This window comes from Triturus cristatus, chromosome 10, assembly GCF_964204655.1.
Source record: "Triturus cristatus chromosome 10, aTriCri1.1, whole genome shotgun sequence".
Lineage (NCBI taxonomy): Eukaryota > Metazoa > Chordata > Amphibia > Caudata > Salamandridae > Triturus > Triturus cristatus.
Genome location: NC_140593.1, coordinates 275817107 through 275840621, shown reverse-complemented (window position 1 = coordinate 275840621; position 23515 = coordinate 275817107). Strand labels below are relative to the sequence as shown.

The 23515-nt window shown below is 45.4% G+C and overlaps 1 protein-coding gene across 1 annotated transcript in view; it reads right to left on the bottom strand.

Moving 5' to 3' along the window:
* Window positions 1–23515, bottom strand: part of KRIT1 (KRIT1 ankyrin repeat containing) — a 514966-nt gene that overhangs the window by 413550 nt on the left and 77901 nt on the right. Inside the window, exon 3 of the mRNA XM_085631085.1 lies at window positions 9863–10022. Within this exon, the coding sequence (XP_085487211.1) occupies window positions 9863–10022 (160 nt within the window). The remainder of the gene's footprint in view (window positions 1–9862; window positions 10023–23515) is intronic.

Below are 23515 nucleotides of genomic sequence, written 5' to 3'. Positions count from 1 at the left end.
TCACCGCCATCGACCCAAGTTCGCCAGCCGACAATAGCAATTCAGCAACCATGACGCCGCAGCCAGCACCGCGATGAGCACCGCATCACTTCACACCGCAGCCCTGGTCTCACTGATGCCACTGCCAGCACCGCGACCTGAGGGCACCGCATGCCGCACTGCTGCACTTCACATCGCAGCCCCAACGCCGACGCTCCCGACTTCAACCGTGAGGAGTTCGATCTGCAATGCGTGTGACTTTAAGAGCCCGAGGACTCCTGCACCGACCTCGGGAAACTACCCCTGCGGACTCCTGCCTTTCAGGGCTCATTGAGAGGTTGCCGATGCCCTACATTTCTAAAGGTACTGTTTTGTGGGTGTTCCCAATACCCTAGCTGGCCTGCTACGCCGTGGACAGCCAGAACTGTTTGAATTTATTTTTCACGATGCCGTGATAGCCCCAGATGGAGCTATCGACTTCAAGGAACTGTATTTCAAGTCTATTTTTGAGTTTTGAAGATTTCGGAGAAGTGTATGGTGGATTTTTATCGTTTTTGGTCTTGTTTGAAGTATATAAAAATATTGGATATTTTTCTAAATTGGTCTGGTGTCATTTTGTAGTGCTTTCTGTCAGGGAGTTCCTGGATGTGAACCAGAGCAACAGAACTTCCACGGGAGCCAAGACCTGATCCCCAAACTTTCTAAAAACAACTCCTGGAGAAGGACAGAAAAACCTCCTCCCAAGATGTTGTCCGCCAAAAGTGAGGGGAATAACCAATGAGTGACCACCACTCTTCCCCTGAGGTTGTATCAGGTAGCGTTGGTTGTGGATCAGTAGATTGCTAGAACAAAAAGTACAGACTGGATTTACAACTTGTTCAATAGATTTGCACACAGGGCCTATAACATTAATGCATGTCCACATATCACATGTAGTTCATTTACCGATAGAGTGTCTCGGTGTGGTTCAAATGAGTCTCATCCAGAGAAGGCAGTACAGGCCATAAACACTGCTCTTGAGGTTTTGTACGTAGGAGTTGAAGTGCTCCTACTGAGAGGCTTACTAGGAGAGGGGCGAGGAAGGACTCACACAATCGCATTCATACAAGGTCTCCAAAATTAAATGAAGGGGGAATACTAGTGAGCATGATAAGTTATAGCTTGTGGGACAAAGGAATATAGAAAACGTGTCGTGTTGGCCAGCTCTTGGGGGTTAATAAAGTGAGCGGAGCAACCATGAACGCTTTTTATTTACAATGAGGCCAATGCGATATGCCGTGCTGGCCGGCTCTTAAGGAAGTGTGAGGAGCGGAGCAGCCACGGACATACTCTGGACTGTAGCAATGAAGATGCGCCGTGCTGGTCGGCTCTTAGGGAATGGAGGGGAGCGGAGCAGCCACGGACACACTTCGGAAAGATTAAGAAAGGTGTTAAGCGCTGGCCGGCTCCAGAACAGAGAAGAGAGCGGAGCAGCAACGACGCTCACTTTAAAAAGAGGACGTGCCGCGCTGGGCAGCTCTGAGGTTAGGGGAGCGGAGCAGCCACGAACGCTCACTCTGAAAGGATGGCGCGCCACGCTGGCCGGCTCTGGGGAAGGGAAGGAGCGGAGCAGCGCCGGACACGTAACCAGGGTGCCAAAGGTAAACGATATCACAGTAAAGAAGGTTCAAGGCAGGAGAAATTCGTGGTTCTTGAATTCAAAGCTTGTCTCTAGGAATGGGGGCGTGGTCACCAGTCGAAAAACAGGATCAGTAAGCCAAGCGCTGATTCGTGAATGAGACGACCTCTTATGGAAGGCAGGGGTCGTCTCTAAAGTGCATCGTTCTATTGCTACTTAGGGGTCATCTCAAAAGTGTGTACTTCATGAACGAGCATGGAGGTGGATCATGCATTAAGGTTTTCGACTCTCTTACTCGTTATGCTTTGCTAAAAGGGGAATCCTAACAGTTCTCCCACCCAACTATCTACTCCCGGGGTGGGGTTTTGAGAGATGAAGGGCATGAAACCTAAGGATCAATACAGGGGCATGGATATTCTCAGCGGGTTCCATGATCTGCCCTCTGGGGAATAACCCACCCAGTCTATGAGGTACTGTAGTTTGCCTTTGTTGGTACAAGAATCCAGAATTGTATTCACTTCATACTCTTCTTCGCCATCCACCACTATTGGAGGTGGTGGCTTCTCAGGGATCAGAGGGGGAACATACCTTTTGACTAGGGAACAATGAAAAATGGGATGTATCCGCATGTCTTCTGGTAACTGTAATTTGAGGGTAACCGGGGTTATCACCTTGTCAATTACATAGGGGCCTACATATCGGGGTTGTAACTTTTTAGACCATTTTAATCTCAGGTGTCTGGTGGATAACCAAACCTTATCCCCTTTTTGATAGGCCGGCTCAGGACATCGGTGTTTATTCGCCTGTGTTTTTCATGCTTTCTTTGGCTTTTTGCAATTTGGTTATGGCTTTTTCCCAAACGGACAGAAGTGTTTTGTGGTGTTCTTTAAGTGCAAGGATACTATTCAGCTCAGCGGGAAGGGAAATGGGTAGGAATTTTTGATGCTGTGCTAGGGTGAAATAGAATGGGGATACCCCAGTAGAGGCGTGGGTGGTGTTGTTATAGGCGAATTCCCCCAGAGGGAGAGCTCTAAGCCAGTCGCTTGCGATTGTGGATAGCAGACATCTTAAGTATTGCTCTAGTGTTTGATTAGTGCGTTCGGTTTGTCCATCAGTTTGGGGATGGTAGGCAGTGAATAATCTGTGTTCTATTCCAAGAGCAGCACATATTCCTTGCCTGAACTTCGACACAAACTGGGCCCTTCTATCTGACACTATCACAGATGGCAGGCCAGGCAACCTAAGGATGTTATCTAAGAACACCTGCACTAGTTCTTTGGAAGTGGATAGCTTTTTTAAGGGGATGAAATGTGCCATCTTGGTTAACATATCTACCAATACAAAGATGGTGTTGTACCCTCGACTTCGAGGTAAATCAGTAATGAAGTCCATACTGATGGAATGCCACAGCGAAGGGGGTATTGCAAGAGGTTTAAGCATGCCTGTGGGTGCACAATGTGAGGCTTTTTGTCGAGCACAAGTAGAACAAGAATCGACAAAAGGGGTAACGTCTTTGGTCATTTCTTTCCACCAAAACCATCTTTGGCAGGCCTTGAGAGTTTTAACGCTGGCCAGATTCCCAGACAGAGCACTGTTGTGACACCATTGTAACACCTGTTGCTGCACTTCAGCGGTGGGCAAGTATAATTTGTCTTCATGATAGTAAAGCTCTTCTTTGATGTGGTTCAGGGGATCCTTTTTCCAGTCTTCCGCTGGAATACCTTTATACAATTCTTTCAGCTTCTCTAGGAATCCTAGGGACCTAGTGTTCCTCTGGTATTCTGCCCCTATGATTTTGTCGTTTGGAATGATAGGGAAAGGCTCATCTTGTGTAATGATTTTTTCGTGACCTAGTCGAGAAAGAGCGTCCGCCTTACCCTGCTGAGGTCCAGGACGGTAAGTAATCATGAAGTCATACTCACTAAAAAAGGCGACCCACCTCATCTGTCAGGGGGTAAGGGCTCTAGTTGATCTAAAGAATTGAAGATTCCTGTGATCAGAATAAATGGTAATCACATGTGGGGACCCTAACAGGTAGTGTCTCCATTCTTGAAAGGCGAGTTTGATGGCCAGCAATTCTCTCTCTCCAATGGTATAATTCTGCTCTGCGGGCAACAAGGTCTTGGAAAAGTATGCGACAGGGTGTAAACATCCAGAGGGCTTATCTCGTTGTGAAAGGACTCCCCCTACTGCAAACTGTGATGCGTCAACTTCCACATAATAAGGCTGTGTGTTGTAGGCATGTTTAATGACGGGGGCATTAGTGAACCGTTTCTTTAAGACACAGAAAGCGAGTTCCGCTTCCTCAGTCCATTTAAATGGTAGTCCTTTCCGTACAAGCAGAGTTATGGGTTTCACTAACTCAGAAAAATGATGTATAAATCTACGATAGAAGTTGGCAAATTCAATAAAGGATTGCAACCCTTTGACAGAACTAGGGCTAGGCCACTTCACCAATGCATCTACCTTGTTAGGATCCATGTGCACCCATGCAGGAGATATTACGAACCCAAGGAATTCCACTCAAGTGGTATGGAACGTACTCTTATCGAGTTTGGCGAATAATTGGTTCTCTTTGAGTTTCTGTAGGATCTTCTTACCATGAATAACATGGTCTTGTTCGTTTTGGGAATATATCAAGATATCGTCGATGTAGACGATCACGAAGATATCTAGGTATTCACGTAGTATCTCATTGACAAAAAATTGAAAAGCGGCAGGAGCATTGCAAAGGCCAAATGGCATCACGCAATACTCTAATAATCCAAACTTGGTGCGGAAGGCTGTTTTCCATTCATCACCCTGTTTAATGCGGATAAGATGGTAAGCTCCTCTCAAATCTATTTTTGTAAAGAGTTTGGCTGCCCGTACCTGGTCCAAAAGGACTGGAATAAGCGGGAGGGGGTATTTGTTTTTAATGGTGACTTTGTTAAGAGCGCGGTAGTCCAAACATGCTCGTAGACCTCCTTGGTTCCTTGTTTAAGGTTAAGGAGGGCATTGTCACTTGATTGCATAAATATATGCTTGGAGAAGAGGCTCTTCATTTTATCCTGGAATAACGCAAAATCGTATAACAAGGGATCGTTGTTCTCTACTAATGGGACAGCCCAATCGGCCGTATTTCCGGCTAAATAGGATATAACAAATGCTACTTTAGTGGCATCGTCAGGAAACGCTGTGGCTTTACAAAGGAACTGTAGCTGGCATTGGTTCATGAAAATACTATACTTGGAACTGTCTCAGTTGAATCTCTCGGGCATGGCTAATGGGAACGGGTTGGGGGTATGCACGGTCAGTTGTACCGGAGGGAAGGTACTATCTCCTCTAGTAGGGGAACTAGAACTCGAAGAGGGGATAGAAAAATGTGCAGGTTGAATGTAGCTTTTCCCGCTCTTGGGAAAAGCACCAGGGTCTCTAGTGTCTAAGGGAACCTGTGTTTTTAATTGCATTACTTTGGCCTGTAATCTCTGATTCTCAGTCCTTTACCTCCCTACCGCAGATTGTAAGTCTACCAATGCTACTGCTAAGTCGTCTATAGACGGACTCTGCAAAGCAGCGTGTAAAGAGGGGTTTAACGGGGCACCAGCCCCGTCTTGATTCATCTTCGCTCGGATGGAAATATTTCTTAGGCTTGGCTTTCTGTCAGGGAGTTCCTGGATGTGAACCAGAGAAACAGAACTTCCACGGGAGCGAAGACCTGATCCCCAAACTTTCAAAAAACAACTCCTGGAGAAGGACAGAAAAACCTCCTCCCAAGATGTTTTCCGCCAAAAGTGAGGGGAATAACCAATGAGTAACCACCACTCTTCCCCTGAGGTTGTATCAGGTAGTGTTGGTTGTGGATCAGTAGATCGCTAGAACAAAAAGTACAGACTGGATTTACAACTTGTTCAATAGGTTTGCACACAGGGCCTATAACATTAATGCATGTCCACATATCACATGTAGTTCACTTACCGATAGAGTGTCTCGGTGTGGTTCAAATGAGTCTCATCCAGAGAAGGTAGTACGAGCCATAAACACTGCTCTTGAGGTTTTGTACGTAGGAGTTTAAGTGCTCCTACTGAGAGGCCTACTAGGAGAGGGGCGAGGAAGGACTCACACAATCGCATTCATACAAGGTCACCAAAATTAAATCAAGGGGGAATACTAGTGAGCATAAGTTATAGCTCCTGGGACAAAGGAATATAGAAAACGTGTCGTGTTGGCCGGCTCTTGGGGGTTAATAAAGTGAGCGGAGCAACCACGAACGCTTTTTATTTACAATGAGGCCAATGCGATATGCAAGGAAGTGTGAGGAGCGGAGCAGCCACGGACATACTCTGGACTGTAGCAATGAAGATGCGCCGTGCTGGGAATGGAGGGGAGCGGAGCAGCCATGGACACACTTCGGAAAGATTAAGAAAGGTGTTCAGCGCTGGTCGGCTCCAGAACAGAGAAGAGAGTGGAGCAGCAACGACGCTCACTTTAAAAAGATGACGCGCCGCGCTGGCCGGCTCCGGGTCAGTGAAGGGAGCGGAGCAGCAACGAACGCTCATCTTAAAAGGAGGATGGGCCACGCTGGCCGGCTCTGAGGTTAGGGGAGCAGAGCAGCCACGAACGCTCACTCTGAAAGGATGACGCGCCACGCTGGCCGGCTCCGGAGAAGGGAAGGAGCAGAGCAGCGCCGGACACGTAACCAGGGTGCCAAAGGTAAACGATACCGCAGAGAAGGGGGTTCAGGGCGGGAGAAATTTGTGGATCTTGAATTCAAAGCTTGTCTCTAGGAATGGGGGCGTGGTCACCAGTCGAAAAACAGGATCAGTAAGCCAAGCGCTGATTAGTGAATGAGACGACCTCTTATGGAAGGCAGGGGTCGTCTCTAAAGTGCTCGTTCTATTGCTACTTAGGGGTCATCTCAAAAGTGTGTACTTCATGAATGAGCATGGAGGTGGATCATGCATTAAGGTTTTCGACTCTCTTACTCGTTATGCTTTGCTAAAAGGGGAATCCTAACACTTTCACTGTATTACTGTTGGTTATGTGCAAATGCTTTACACACTGCCTCTAAGAAAAGCCTGACTGCTCGTGCCAAGCTACCAAGGGGGTGAGCAGGGGTTATTTTAGGAGTATAACTCCCTTATCCTGACTAGAAGGAAGGGTCCCTACTTGCACAAAGGTGCAAACCCTTGCAAACTAGAGATCCCCATTTCTAACAAATTTACATTATTCAGACTCAAACAAAAAAATGACTGAAGAATACAGTCAGTTCGAGGTGTTGTCAACTGCGTTTCACCCTCTCAATGATTAGGTGAGGACATCAGCAGCAGAGGGTTGAAAGTGGGAAACCTACAGTAAAATAGAGACATATTAGTCCAAGAAAGAGTGTGACATGCTAGTAGAGAATAACAGAAGTCTGGTATTACTCACGTAACTAAAAGAATCAATCTTATGCCAAAGGTAGGCTCTACTGTATAAATTAATAGGGGCTACTCAAGCAGTCATATGATAAAGTCAGTACAATCTAACAAAGCACATGAACTAGACTTCAATATTGTCCTGATTAGCTCCATGCCTTCCCTTTGGGGAATATTTGTGTACAAGGATTCAATATCCATTGTTACTAGCAGTATGAGGCAGATATTTATCACTTCTCCTTCTCTGTTTGGCCATTTCACCCGCTGGCACTCAATTGCACTTTTACAGTGCGCAAATATTTCCTGCCTACCGGCTCACCATGCACGCTTACTCACAATGTGATTTACCAGTTGCACAACAGCCCGGTGCGCTGCCACACGTGATACATTGACAAAGAGGCATTCACCATCCTTACTGTAAGTACCTTTAAGCATTGGCTGACATAATTGTTTTTTTTTACCTTGTACTTCAATCAATTAATCAAGGATTTATAAAACGCTTAAAATCACCTGTAAGGGTCCTGAGGCACTGGAGTTGTTAGTAGCTGCGTGGTGATCTGTTCATTCGAACAGCCAGGTCTCGAGTCATTTCCTGAATTGCTGGAGCGATGAGGCGATCCTGCGGTGCAGGCGGAGATTGACTGAGCTTTGGACACCAGGTGTGAGAAGGAGCATCCTCCTCTGCTGCCTTGTGGATTTGGGGGGTGTCTGCGAGAAAGAGGGAGGTGGATTGTAGGTGTTTGGTCAGTTGGTGGAAGGTCATGCATTTGTTGATGTATGCTGGCCCTTCGTTGTGCAGGGCTTTGTATGCATGGGTCAACATCTTGAATTGGCATCTCTTCTGGATCTGGAGCCAGCGTGGCTTCTTGAGGAGGGGTGTGATGTGAGTCCATTTAGGAAGGTCGAGGATGAATATTGCTGCGGAGTTGTGTATTGTCTGTAGTCTCTTCAGAAGCCTTGGAGTGAGTTCTACGTAGAGTGTGTTCCCATAGTCCAGCCTGCTTGTGAAGAGGGCCTGAGTGACAGTCCTGCTGGTGTTGACTGGGAGCCATCTGAAGATCTTGAGGAGCATGCGTAGGGTGTGGAAGCAAACGGATGAGACTGCATTTACCTGTTTCTTCACAGATAGCTTGCAGTCCAAGATGATGCCAAGGTTGCGGTAGTTGTCTGTTGGGTGGAGGATGGGCGAGTTCAGCAGGCCAGAATGCGTCATTCTATGGCGAGGTGTTCCTGAAGATGAGGGTATCCCTCTTGTCCATGTTGAGGTTGAGAGAGTGTCCTTCATCCAGTCAGCGATGCTCATCATACATCTCTGGAATCGGCTCTAGTGGTGGAGGAGTCTTCTGACAGCGAGAGGATGAGCTGGGTGTCATTGGCATTGGAGATGATGTTGAGTCTGTGAGATCTGACAGTGTTGACCAGGGGGGTCATGTACGAGTCAAAGCTACAATCATTGATTGATACTAGCACATGTGTGTTCCTCTGCGGCCTGCATGATACAACATGGGTACCACATTATTGTATGGGTACTCACCACCCCAGTCTCTGTCTATTTCTTTATACAGTACAGCCTTTGGGAGGGCAACAATTATTGATTGACTCTACCCCATGTAAATAAATCTGTGGCCTGCATGATACCCAGAGGTACCTTACTTATCTCCCCAGCTTTTGTCAATTTATTTATACAGTAGAGCCTACCATTTGATTCTTCCTGCATCTCTACTTGAGCAATACACCCACAAGCCCTTCACACTCTTTCATTGACTAATATGTCCCTATTTTACTCTAGGTGCCCATTCCCTACTAGTATAACTATAGGCCAAACCTGCCTCTTTAGGTTGGCAACTATATAATTTGTAAAAATAAAAATCCAAGAGATATGTGCAGTCCACATAAAGTACTCATTGCAATCTAACATCCTCCACGCTTATTTACAGTGGCTGATACTGCTCTTGGCACGGAAGTAACATCCAAGCCACTTCTTCTTAGCAGTTTAGATCAAGGCAGTCGTAGCAGACCGAATACCTGAAAGAGAGGATGGCGCCACTTCAGCAAAGGCTGCATTAATGATAGACATTTAACTGGTTTCTCCGATCTCAGCAAAAGTGTGGGGTCCTCAAGGATTCCAACAAACACAGGCAAACATATATAAGGCATTCTTACTTTGTTCATTCACTTGTCGCTTTATGGAAAAGAGCCAAAGTATTTGCAAGTGTCTTTAAAAGCAGTCAATCATATGCTCACACACAAAAAAATACATTCTATGAACAAGGTGCACTGAAAACGAAGATGGGGCAAGTTATATGCAAGAAAGGTTTTGCAGATTGATGTTTTCTACATTCACAATACTTCCAGTCTACACCACAATCAATATGACTCATTTTAATCTGTTTAATTGTGGTTTTATGTCCCTTATTACAGCCACCCAGAAAATCTAATCATATTACAAGTTCAAAGTAACAGTCTCAACGAATGGCCCCAACTGCACCTGCTTGTCTCTTCCAGCAGCTTAACTCTTTGTGCCATTATACCAGATCAACTAATGCATTTCACCACTACATTCATGAACTGTTGACACATTGAGGGGTCTCATTTTAATTAAATCAGATATCTTGAAAGCAATATATGCTTGTTTAAGAATGGAAACAGACAATTTGAAAGGCTAAAAAATGCACCATTTGTTTGTCTTTAACACTTTTTGTAGGACTATAACGTACAATTTAGAACTTGTGTTTTGCAAAATCATGCACTGAGATATCTTACAATCATCTAGAATTATAATGAGAGCAGATTTTCTATTCTCCATTTGACAACACTGATCGATTCTTTTTGACCTTAACAAGCTTGTTAATGAGAAAAAGTCCTTTACCTCGAATACCCTGGTTTGTTGCTGAAACTGGTTTCGTAGATTCTGCAACATACTCCAAGATTTCCTGAGTCACATCATTCACCATTGAAATTTTGGTTTCTAACAAGACTTTCTTTCTCTTTTTCTTTTGTCCTTCAATTGGAACTTCAATCAATAATATCTTAAAAACACAAAGAATGAAAGAGTAAGTGAAATATCTTTAATGGAGTCATACTTCTCCAGCACATCAAGTATTTATATGTGAACATTTTTAGGATTTTCTTAATGGCAGATGAGTGTGTATTAAAACCAAAAGAAGAATGGTGTGCTCAGATCCCCCCTTTCCAGAGTTGCCTGCACTCTGCTACTGTATGAGGAGGGCACATCCAATTAATTCATTAAAGTGTGGGTATTGCACCAAGTATAAAATGCTTTTAACCACACTGCATCTTATTTTCTCATAGTGCTGAGACTTTTGATCTGTGATATGTGCACTCCAATAAACACTCATTCAGAGGCATGCAACAGGTTAACATGTAACTTGAGCACATATGTCTCACTTGGCAACTACTGCAGTACGTCCATGCCCAATGCACCGCCTCTCTTTGGAAAAAAAAAGTGTTCTTATTTGTTAACATGTCAAAATGTTACCTTTCTGCCACTTTGCACCTCTGAAACATTTTTGCTTATAACTCTCAAATAACACCAAATTAGGATCACGCAAAATATACATTTATGTATCAGATAAAAATGAATACAGAACTACACTAAACTTGACATGAAACTAGAGGTTTATACAGAGCTGTTGTGTCTTTGCTTAGTTTTGTGTAAATCCGTTCAGTATTTTTCGACATATATGCTTTACAAAAAGCTATCAATCAGGAATGGAACTGAATGCTTAATTTTAAAGCTATCTATGCTACTCATCGATTTAAAGAAAGAAAGATACAAAGACAGAAAGCAACGTCTTGCGCAAGAGAAGATTTTGTCCTGTTGTCCACTGCAAATTCGGAGCTGCATCCGTGAATCTGCAAACTCTTGCTGTCACTGAAAAATTTCTGCTACAATTACAATTTCAAAATGTGGCGACCTAAGCATTGTGGAAACAAACAGAGCACAAGTGGACATGGAGAGCATACCCAGACTCACAGGCTCATGAGGTAGTGGGGGGTGGGGGGTGGGGGCAGTGACGGGGATGCGGGGGAGGAACACCCTGACTTTCAAATTAATTTTCAGAAAACCGATTTTGCTGTGGGATTTGTGGATCCTGGAAGCTCTCTGGGCACTGCAGATTCTCCAGGACTCAAGATCCCTGATTCTGGAAGTTAAACAGAGGTGGTCTCCAGTTGAGCAACAACTATGCAGTGCGGTGTTAGGCATAGAGTCTGACTGCAGACCAAAAACCAAAAGCAGTGTATGTGGGGGTTAGGTGTACGTAGGAGTTGGTAAAAAGGTCTTGTCCCAGGCATGCAACAGTCTCTAGCCTCTGTATTACTTGCCTGTAAGAAGGACTGACCTGATGACTGAGCTCTCTGCAGACCTGCAGGCCACAGCCCTTCAAGCCTTTCATGGGGCAGAGATTCTAGTAGGACATCTGACTAAAGGATAGTTGTGCTGGTGGTCTCTCAAAGACATCAGCTTATAACTGTACCACTGAACTAGACTGAGCAGCCATTCAGCGATACCAGCAACACATATGACGGACTCTACTGGATTCCCAAAAACCTCTCAGAGTTGAAACTTTTACATCTAGACTTCATGCCTTCATATGAATCCCCGACATGTGACAGACGTGAAGGCAACAATAGTGTGTTACTTTGTCCCAAACTTGCACATCTTTTATCCCTCTCATGTGAGCTATGCATACTTTTCATTCAAAGCCCTTTAACAATAAAATGGGTATACATTGCACATGGAAACTCAAACAGGAGGCCGACACTGACGTATCAATTATTTTAGGATCCAGCATAAATGAAAAGGAACATTAATTATTTATCAATATTTCCTTCTATGGGTATGTGAGTTAAAAAGGGAAACTATGACTTCAAAGTGTACCATCCTTTGAACTCTGACCAAAATTCCTTAACATAATCCACTGTGGATTGGGAAAACAGATCTAACACTTATTCAAGAAAATGTTTGTGCATGTTTCTTTCAAAATCTCAATTGTAGACTACATGATGAGGTAATATTTTATCACGTAAATATTTGTTTAAGATTTCCATTTTTACTTTGTTCGTTTTTTCATATATTTTATCAACGTTTCAATACTATAACATTCAAGTTGAGGCATGACAGACACCACTGTATTTGTTAGATATGCAGCCATGGTCTGTTTCATCGTTTACATTTCAGATGTAATTTACAGACCCAATATTCTGACGTGTGAGTTCCCAGATCAGTTATCAATGGCAACTTACATCAAAGATTATTTTTCACATTTTTGTCACCCCGGTCGAACAATATAAATCTCATACGGTTGGTTTCTCCCTTTGTTAATGAAAACCTCCTCAGCTAGCACAGTTTGCTTTGGACATGTGTTTTATTCAGCCGCGGCGGCTGAAGGTAAGAGCGGTGGGGAGGGTTTTCGAGAGACGACCACGAGGGAAAATTAATTATTTAATTTTCTCTTGTGGCCTCTCGAAATCACCCACTACCCCACCGCCCTAACCTGCAGAGTGTCCAGAGGTCTTCATGGGCTCCATTTGTCAGCTGTGTGAGCTAGCTGGGTCAAATACATTTATTTCCAGCTCACTAAATCTCTGTTGCAAGTTCTCTCTTCTATCAATGCAGTTAACAACATGGACTCTGCTTCTGCCCATCTATAAAGTACTTTTCCCACTATCCTAACTTCGGGTATAGCTGTGGTTCAATAGTGTTGCTATTTGTCTTTTAGCCATGAACAGTGCAAGGTCAGCAAATAGGTTGCTTTGACCTGGAGAGGAATACTCTAGCATTACACACCAGGCATCAAGGACGTCTATCTGATGTCCAAAGGAAAATCCTGTGTAATTTATTGGGCGTTAAATCTGTATGATACAGTGCATTAAGTTGCAGTAGCTTTAACTTGGCTTTTCTAGCTACAGTTTTGGTTTATGCTAGGATCTTTTGCCACTCATTATTATTTTTTATTTCTTTGCCTAGGTTTTCTCCCTATATCTTTTCAGTGTCATTAGATTATATTTAGCAATGTATTTGAGGGTTTTATATATTATTGCTTTGAATCAGTTATGCATGGTTAGTAATGAGTATATTACTGTGTGTATTGCTGTGGCCTCTGTTTTGGTACCCAATGTTTGAAGCAATGCAATGAGGGAGCGAAATAGTTCCAAATGTAGTGGGTATTTCTGTGTGAGGCCCTAAAATTCATAGACTTTGCTATCCTCAAGCAGGTTGACAAATATGGCTACACCTCCACCCTCCCAAGCTCGCATGTCTGTACTTTGGCCCATCCTTCAGCTATTGGTAGAGGCCAAGTGGGTATATCTGGGGCATAGCAGGCTTTTGTTTTTGTGAGTACTGAAACTGTAAACAGTCTAGAGTATTTAACAAGCTTTGTCAAAGTGTTCTAGTAGACAAAAATGTGCATCTTCTCCCTCTCTGCTATCCATCCCATAATGAGTCTGCAGCAGCGTATGTCAGCCACCTAGCTACTTAATAAAGTTGTGCAGTCGGTAGTACAGTCCAAGGTTGGGTGCCCACAGTCCTCCGTCTGTTACATGCACAGTCCTCCGTCTGTTACAGGCAGCTGCAATTTGCTCAGAAAAAGCTTATTCCTGCACCCCTACACACTAAAGCCAGAGCATACTATTAATATCCTCAAACAGGCTTGTATGCAATTGTAAAGGCTTGATAAAGAAGTAATACAGAAGTCTATCATTTTGGACACAGATGCTTAGGCATAAAAGGGGAGTTTGTATGATTTTATGTAATTAGGCCAGGGAAGGGAATATAAAGGTGGCCCAATAAAAGATGTTATTCAGAGCACCTGTACTAATACAATCACATTTCCATATTTATTATTACTGTGAGGCAAACCGGACATGAAATAAACATAGTTTACTGTCTCACAGATCCCAATGTTACAACAACAATACATACAGAAACAACTTTCCTAATAGGTAAGGGGGCTCTTCAACATGCATTTACTTTACTGAACAAATGCACATTTTTGTAAACCTGCTTTTGGATTAAATACATTATTTTAAAGAAGACATGAAAAATCCCTTGGCATAACATGTCATGGCACACTTGATACAGACTGCAGAGTGTAATATGCTAGTTATTCCCATTATTTAGGGAGGGGAGAAAAATCTTCACCCGCTTTGAGGGTTCACCTGTTGCTAGTCATGGCCCCTTCCCACACTCAACATTGGTAATGAATAGCATATTCCAATGTGTGTCTCCATATGTATATATAAAATAGAATTGTATATCTCCAAACTTTTCTGTAGTGAGAGCTACTTCTGCTCAGTAAAATTCATTGTGAGGTATTGAAAGTCAAGCCACTGGCATAGTGCGTGGTGCTTGGGGATGTATCAACATGTGTGCGTATGAATAGGATATATGTGCAAGAATGAATGAGAACCTGTGTCATATGTCCTTGCGGCACAGGACACACCTTTCGCTATATGTGGCACCGTTACATGTATAACACAAATATACAACCATTTTTTCAAATGGGAAAATTTTTAAGTGCAGAAAAGTGTCCTGCACAACTTTTCATAATATGGATTATTATTCTGCACTTTAAAACGTCTCCATTTAAAAGAAAATCAGTATTTTTAAGTTATAAATCTGACCCTGTATCTACTAGCCACTGGGAGCAAGATGCCTGCAGTGTGTAAATGCAACAATTTAAAATGGGAGAAAATTAAACTGAAGAGTTACCGTTATGCTTATATGGATTCTATAAAACTCGTCATTTAAGCTTTCTCCCACTTCAAAATGTGTTGCATTTACAAACAGCAGGTACCTTGCACCCAGTGGCCTGTAGACACGGTGCCATATTTAGAACAGAAAAAAACTGTCATTTTATCAAAGAGAGGAATTTAAAGTGAAGAAACATGCTTCATAAAACATTAATACGCAATTGGCTTAATTGAAAGTGGAGAAAATCATTAAGACTTAATGACTCATAGAAAAAAAATTCTTCACTTTAAATTTCTTCCATTTAAAAAATAAAATTACTATTTTTAATTATAAATATTGCACAGTGGCCACTGGGAGAGGCTTGCTGTTTGTAAATGCCACACTTTGAAATAGGAGAAAATTAACGTAATGATTACGTTAATTCTTCATTTTAATTTTCTCTCATTTAAAAACATTCAGGAACATCATTTTGTTTTCACCTCCAATACTGAGTTGACAGGGACTTTCATTTAAGAGTTAAATACCTCAGTGTTTCAATTCTTCACCTCTGTGCCCCACTCTGGATCATAAATCTGACTGATGATAATGATATAAAATTAACAAAGCCTTCCCTTAACTATAACATGAAAACGTGACCTTGTACTTATTTAAAAATTAACTCAAGGATGTGAGTTACTTTGAAGGTGTCTGAGAGTTACTGATAGTGCACGATCAACCAGTTGGTGACACCTGCTCTGGATACATGTACAAAGGAATATGCTACTTACCAGTATGCATCTGTTCTTGGCATGTAGAGCTGCAGAGTTGTACACTTAGCATAGATCGCCATCTGGTGTTGGGCCCGGATGTTTGCAGTTTGTTTTTCTTCTTGGACAGTCTTTGGAAGTCACGAGTTTGGTGACTCCTCCTTCGGTCCGTACTGCGCATGGGCTTCGGCTCCATCCTCAGATTGTTTGTCGCCAACAGGGAAATGATGGAGCTTGGTAATCACAGTGAGAAACCCATGTGTGTAGTATCTAAATAAGATGTACTGGAACGGATACAGGTAGCCGGGGAGGCGGGTGGGCGTGTACAACTCTGCAGCTCTACATGCCAAGAACAGATGCATACTGGTAAGTAGCATATTCCGTTCGAGGCATATGAGCTGCAGATTGTACACTTAGCATAGATTATATAGCAGTACCCAACCCTAGCGGCGACCACCGGTATCCGTTGCAGTGGTTTGAAATAGTGTCTTTAGTACAGCCTGGCCCACTCTAGCTTGCTGCTTGGAATGCACATCTACACAGTAATGTTTTGTGAAGGTGTGCGGTGTAGACCATGTGGCTGCTTTGCAGATGTCATCTAAGGGTATATTCCCTAGAAAGGCCATAGAAGCCCCTAACTTTCTTGTAGAATGGGCTTTAGGCGGAACAGATAATGTTCTTTTAGCCTTTTGGTAGCAAATCTGTATGCATTTTACAATCCACCTAGCTATCCCTGATTTAGAAATGGGGTTGCCTTTATGTGGTGGAGAGAAGGAGACGAACAATTGTTTAGTCTTCCTGAAGGGTTGCGTTCTTTGTATGTAGTATAGCAAGGCCCTTTTTACATCGAGTGTGTGTAAGGCTCTTTCTGCAACAGATTGAGGTTGCGAGAAGAAGACAGGTAACTCCACCGATTGATTGAGATGGAAGGGGGAAATGACCTTGGGCAGGAACTTCGGATTTGTGCGAAGTATGACCTTGCTGTGATGTATTTGTATGAAGGGTTCCTGTATAGTGAACGCTTGTATTTCACCAACCCTTCTAAGGGAAGTGATAGCTACGAGAAAAGCTGTTTTCCAGGTGAGAAACTGTAGCTCGCATTTATGCATTGGTTCGAAGGGCGGACCCATTAGTCGTGTAAGAACTAAATTTAGATTCCATACAGGGGAAGGTGGTGCCCTGGGAGGAATTACTCGTTTAAGGCCTTCCATGAAGGCTTTAATAGCGGGCACTCTGAAGAGTGATAAATGCTGTCTGTTTTGTAGATAAGCAGCGATCGCTGCTAGGTGTAGGCGTATGGATGAATATGCCAGGTTACACCTGTGAAGATGGAGCAGATAGCATATGATGTGCTGTATGGATGCATCTAAAGGGTTGATTGTATTGTTACGGCAGTAAATAACAAATCTTTTCCACTTTGCGGCATAACATGCTCTAGTGGTAGGACGTCTGGCTTCCATGATGATGTTCATGCAATCAGGGGGAAGGTTAAGGTATCCGAATTCTAGGATTTCAGGAGCCAGATCGCCAGGTTGAGCTGAGCTGGGTCCGGGTGCCTGATTTCTCCATGGTTCTGGGTTAGGAGGCATGGGGATAGGTGCAGTTTTTGATGTGGTACCACTGATAGTTGTAGTAGCGTGGTGTACCACGGCTGCCTGGCCCACGTCGGAGCTACCAGAATGAGTGTGAGGGAGTGCTGTTGTAGCTTCCTGACCACTAATGGAATTAGTGGGAGAGGTGGAAAGGCGTATGCAAATCTGCCTGACCAGTTCATCCATATCGCATTGCCCTTGGACAATGGGTGTGGGTATCTGGCGGCGAAGCTTGGGCATTTTTTGTTTTCGTGGGTGGCGAAGAGGTCTATCTGAGGATGCCCCCACTGTTGGAAGAATGGCTGAAGAACTTGCGGATGCAGTTCCCATTCGTGTAGTTGTTGCGTTTGTCTGCTGAGCAGATCTGCCATGGTGTTTTGTACGCCTGGAACGTGTTGTGCCAGGAGAAAGATGTTTTGGGGAATTGCCCATCTCCATATGCTCTGGGCTAAGCGGGAGAGCTGGGGAGAGTGTGTCCCCCCCTGTTTTTGGATATAATACATTGCAGTCATGTTGTCTGTGCGAATGAGGACTGCTTTGCCCGAAATCTGTTTTTGGAAAGATTTTAGGGCTAGAAAGATCGCCAAGAGCTCCAGATGGTTGATGTGGAGCAATTTTTGCTGTGGCGTCCATAGACCTTGCATTGTGAGGTGTAGGGGGTGCGCTCCCCAGCCGGAGAGCGATGCGTCCGCTGTTAGAATCACCTGAGGAACCGGGTCCAGGAACGGCCGCCCTTTGGAAAGGTTTGTGGTGTTCCACCACTGCAGAGAGTGATGTGTGCGGCCGTCCACCAACACCAGATCCGTCAGCTGACCCTGGGCCTGGTTCCACTGTTGTGCTAGGCACTCTTGAAGTGGACGCATGTGTAGTCTTGCATGGGGCACTATAAAGATGCAAGACGCCATCATTCCTATGAGCTTCATGAACACTCTTGCTGGAAGAGAGTGTTGGGGAAGGAATGTTTTGCGTAAGGCTTGAATGCTTGTGATTCTGGCTGAGTTTGGATAGGCAATACCTTTGGAGGTGTCTATAGTGGCCCCGAGATATTGCTTTGTGTGAGATGGTATGAGGTGGGACTTTTGGTAGTTCACCGTGAAGCCTAGCTGGTGGAGCAGTTGGATGGTGCTGTTTGTATGCTGCACGCATTGGTGGTAAGACGCGGCTTTTATCAGCCAGTCGTCTAAGTAAGGGAAGACGTGAATGTGTTGACGTCTGAGGTGTGCTGCTACTACCGCTAGGCATTTGGTAAACACCCGTGGTGCGGTGGTGACCCCGAAGGGGAGAACCGTGAATTGGTAATGTTGCCCGTCCACCACGAACCTGAGGTATTTCCTGTGAGAGGGGTGTATTGGAATGTGAAAGTATGCGTCTTTCAGATCCAAGGTTGTGAGAAAGTCTCCCTGACAGAGGAGCGGGAGGACTTGTTGTAGGGTGACCATATGGAAATGGTCTGAATGTATGTAGGCATTTAGAGGCCGGAGGTCCAGAATGGGCCTGAGGGTCCCGTCTTTCTTTGGTATTAGGAAATATAGGGAATAAACCCCTAGATTTTGCTGATTGATGGGGACCTGCTCTATAGCGTGTTTTTGGAGGAGGGAGAGTACCTCCTGTTTGAGCAGTGTGGAATGTTCTTGAGACATTGGGCGGTGCCTTGGTGGGATATTGGGCGGGGTAGATGTTAGCTCGAGACAGTACCCTGACCGAATGATTTGGGTCACCCATTTGTCCGATGTTATGGACTCCCATGCGTGGATAAAGTTTTGTAGTCTGCCCCCGACCGGAGTGGAATGGTCTGGGGGGAGCGGAGGGAAGTCATTGTGTGGGCGGGGTGGCAGAACGGGTGTTGTTAGTTTTGCCCCTGCCCTTATTGTTGTTGCCTCTGAAACCACCCCTTTGGTTGCCCTTTGAAAAGGTATTTTGAGGAGGGGATTTGTAGGAGGTAGAGGTGCTATCGGTGGAGAAGCCTCTGCCTGTGCCACGAAAGGAGGAGCGTCGAAAGGAACGTTTAGAGGCTTGTGTTTGGAGTGCCCCCATAGACTTTGCTGTGTCTGTGTCCTTTTTCATCTTTTCCAACGCTTCGACTACCTTGGGCCCAAAGAGAGTTTGTTGGTCAAAGGGGTGATTGAGTATGGACGCCTGGACTTCAGGCTTAAACCCTGAGATACTGAGCCAGGCATGGCGACGAAGCAGGACACTGGTATTTATGGCTCTAGAAGCAGTGTCGGCTGCATCGAGGGCACACTTAATGGAGGTGTTTGTGATGAGTTTACCCTCCTGTATTAGCTCATGAGCCCTACGCTTGTGTTTCTCGGGGAGGTGCTGCATAAGAGCCTCAAGTTCGTCGTAGTGTGCTCTGTCATAGCGCGCAAGTAGCGCTTGTGTGTTTGCAATGCGCCACATGTTTGCAGCTTGAGAGGCGGTGCGCTTGCCAGACGCGTCTAGGAGTTTGGATTCCTTGTCTGGCGGTGGGGCTTCTCCTGAGGACTGGGAGTTAGCCCGCTTTCTAGCTGTAGAGACAACTAGGGAATCTAAGGGAGCAGGGCCCTTAATGTATGCAGGGTCTGTGGGTGCCGCCTTATACTTTTTCTCTATTCTAGGGTTTAGTACCCTGGCCCTGACAGGGTCTTTGAACACCTCTGCGGCATGCTTGGTGACACCCTTAAGCATGGGTAAGATAGAGGTGGATTTGTCCTGTATGTCGAATGTATCCAGTAAGAAGTCGTCTTCCACTGGTTCAGTGTGCATGTCCACCCCATGGTAGTGTGCTGCTCTCTGCACTAAATGATGGAACCCTAAGGAGTCCTCTGGAGGAGACGGCCTGGATGGGTATAGGTCGTCCTGAGGAATATCGGGTACATCAGGGTTATTGTAATCCTCCCACGGGTCTGGGGTCCCTGGTGGAGTGGGATCCATTGGGGCGTCCGCCGGATAATTGTCCGGGTCCCCGTCATCCGGATCTGGGGACGGGGCCGGAGAGTAGTGAGGTAAAGGTGGCGGAGACATGGGAGGGGGAGGGGGTGGAGGAGGTAGGGGAGGTGGTAGTGGGGAGGGCACTCTGAGGGGAGAAGTAGCAGAGTCCTTCCGTTTGGGTGGTGGAGGAGGAGCCAGAGTATCAAGGCGTCTTTTCTTGATAATTAAAGTCAATAGCCCAGTCTTTGGATCTTTGGACAGAGTCTTTTGTAAAGGGTCTGGTGTAAACAGAGCCAATGGCGTCGAATCGTCCGTCGGCACCGGTGATTTCGGAACCGAGGACTTCGATGGTTTGTGTGCGCCATGCTTTTTTGGGGCCTCCGGTTTTTTCGGCGTCGAAGGAGTTTTCGGCGCCGGAGCGTCGGTGCCGACAGATTTGTGTTTGTGTTTGGTCGGCACCGAGAGTCCAGGCTTCGGCACCAGTGGCTTCGGAGTCGAGCTGGATATTGCTTTCTTCGGTGCCGGATGCTGTTTTTCGGCACCGGGCGTCGGCTGGCTCGATCCCGAGCTGCCGTGAGACTTTGGAGGCTTCGACACCGGGCCCGAAGGTGGGGTGATCGAAGCTTTGGTCTTGGTTTTGCCCAGGCCGGCAGGCGAGGGAGTAACCTGAGTCTCTTTGGTTTTGGGCGCGGGGGTGGGAGGGGGCACAGTACTCACGGCCCGCTGCGCCGGTGTGATGTCCTCCACGTCGGAGTCGTCGGCCTCGGAAGCGCTGACGACGTCTTCTTCCTGCTCGGTGTGTGTTTGCCCCGAAGCTTCGGCGCCGTCTCCGAAGATGTCCGGTGGAGCTGCAGACGATGAGTGCGCCATGGTGCGTCGAGCTTTTCGATCCCGGATGGTTTTCTTCGATCGAAAAGACTTACAGGCGGGGCAGTCTCTGGCCTCGTGTTCTGGAGAGAGGCAAAGATTACACACCTGATGGAGGTCGGTGTGGGGAAATTTAGACCCACATTTTGGGCACTTTTTGAACGGAGTCCTTTCCATCGGCCGGGACCGGAGTCGAGGAGGGCCCGAAGGCCGGTGCCGATGTACGGGATGGAGAAAAGTGCCGCTTCGAGAGATGAAGATGATGATGAAGAAACTCGAAGAAACGAGGATTTTCCGTCGAGGCTGGAACCGTAGAAGTTCGAAGCCAGAGCACGAAGTATCACATCCGAGCCCGATGGCGGAAAAAAACAATCTGAGGATGGAGCCGAAGCCCATGCGCAGTACGGACCGAAGGAGGAGTCACCAAACTCGTGACTTCCAAAGACTGTCCAAGAAGAAAAACAAACTGCAAACATCCGGGCCCAACACCAGATGGCGATCTATGCTAAGTGTACAATCTGCAGCTCATATGCCTCGAACATGATATTTCAATGACGTGCAAGATAAGGAAAAGGTGAAGGTGTGAAAAAGCAGGTATGACTGCAATCATGGCCAAGCTGAATATGATATTGTTGTTGCTCATCCAGATGGGTTAGGGGTGACCACATGATCAGAAGGCTGAAATGGACCGAACACCACAAAGACAAAATCTCCCTATATGCTGACAATGTTTTATTGTATGTTGCGGCCCCTTCAACCTCGATCCATAGGATTCTTCATATTTTTGCAATTTTCGGCGCTCATTAGGGTATACCATTAATTGGGCAAAAATCCGTACTGTATATGCTTCAGGGCCCTTTACAATGGATGCCCAAAGGCATAACCGTTATGATTGCAACAGAAGGATTCAAATACCTAGGAATATACATAACCCCGCAACCCTCCCAGATTTACAACATTAATCTTAAGGCCCCCCTGACCAGACTCCATAGCGACGTGCTCCTTTGGCGGTCTCTGCCACTGACCCTTCTGGGCAGGGCAGCGCTGGTTAAAATGTTGGCGCTGCCCCGATTTTTGTATGTGTGGCAGAACACCCCCTAGAAAGTCCCAGATGCATATTTCACAAGCATAGAAAGTGAAGTCAGAACTCTTTTATGGGACGGGAAAAATCCACGTATCGTGACTCATAAATTGACAAGAGGGTGGTATGATGGAGGTATCGCACTGCCCGACCTCAAACAATACTATTGGGCCTCCCAGCTTGCAGTTATCAATCAATGGGTCTATGCATCAGTGTCCGAACCGGCTTATGGGTAATGAGTGCGGGTGGTTAGCGAAGGGCACTTTATTCTGATCCCAGATGTCAACACCTCACATGTCTTACGGCTCAAACAGTTGCGATCTGGCACCGTGCCACAAAAACACTCGGGTGGCACAAGAAAATAACACTGAACACTCCCCTGTGGGAGACCGAGCAACTTGGCACGCTTAGTAAATGCCCAGGCTTTGACAAATGGGATGTGATCTGCATCTCTTGCATTGGCGACCTCTGGAAACGGAACGAGATAGTCCCATTTAGCGACCTACAAGCAGAATCCCAACGGAATGAGTCGGAGACGTTTCGATATTTGCAAATACGTCACGCAATAACTACCACTGCACCGAACGGCGAGGTTTTGCCTGAGGTATCCCCATTGGAAGATAGACTCCTAACAGAGCCCATCCCACTTAAGGCGATATCCCTTACATATCGCAAATTAATTAATAACAAACCGGACCCGCTAATACGTCTCCGGCATCTATGGGAAACAGACATTGGGTATTTAGAAGATGACGATTGGCAGGAGGCACTTTCTTCTCCCAAAGAGGTGGCTATCCCCAAGCAGCTTCGGCTAATCCAACTAAAAATCCTACACAGATCATATCTCCGCAAACACATTGGTTAAAATGGGACAAAGACCGGATCCGGAGTGCCTTAGACGGTGTGCCGGAGAGGGCACATTCTTTCATACGATCTGGGATTACCCACACATCTGCCTATACTGGGAGAGAATCGTCTCCACACTCAAGGAGGTGGGTGGGAAGGATATCACCAGTTCTCCACGACTCTGCCTGTTAAACATATGGGAGGCCACTGACTTAACCCAGACCAAGCGCATGTGGGCCTCACTGGGATTCCCCCTTGCCAAGAGAAACATTGCTCAGACTTGGGGAACTGGAAAATTGCCAACGTTTCGGAGGTGGGCTAATGATATGGATAGTGGAATGATCGCAGAGAAAAAGGTATTTAAACACAGGGGCTGTCCAAAGAAATGGGAAAATGGGCTAAATGGAATGTATCAAGGGGTGATTTATGTGTTTCCCCAGCGGAGTGAAAAAGTGGGCAATGACCTTGACTCGAATTAGGGTCGATAAGATAATGTACTCAACTTGTATCGCTGTGTTTGATTGTTCTTGTATTGCTGTCATTTTTTAATGCTATATGACCTCGCAATGTACCTCACTGTACTGTCACCATTGTTTAATAAAAAGAATATATATAATATAATAAAATAAATGTATTTTAAGGAATTCCTAGTGCTACTATAGGAGAGGAGTATGCCTCACAGGAGTGAAAAACAAATGTAGCTGTTTGTCACTGCCAGGATATGTCAAACTTAAAAGTACATGTCCTGCCATTTAGTTGC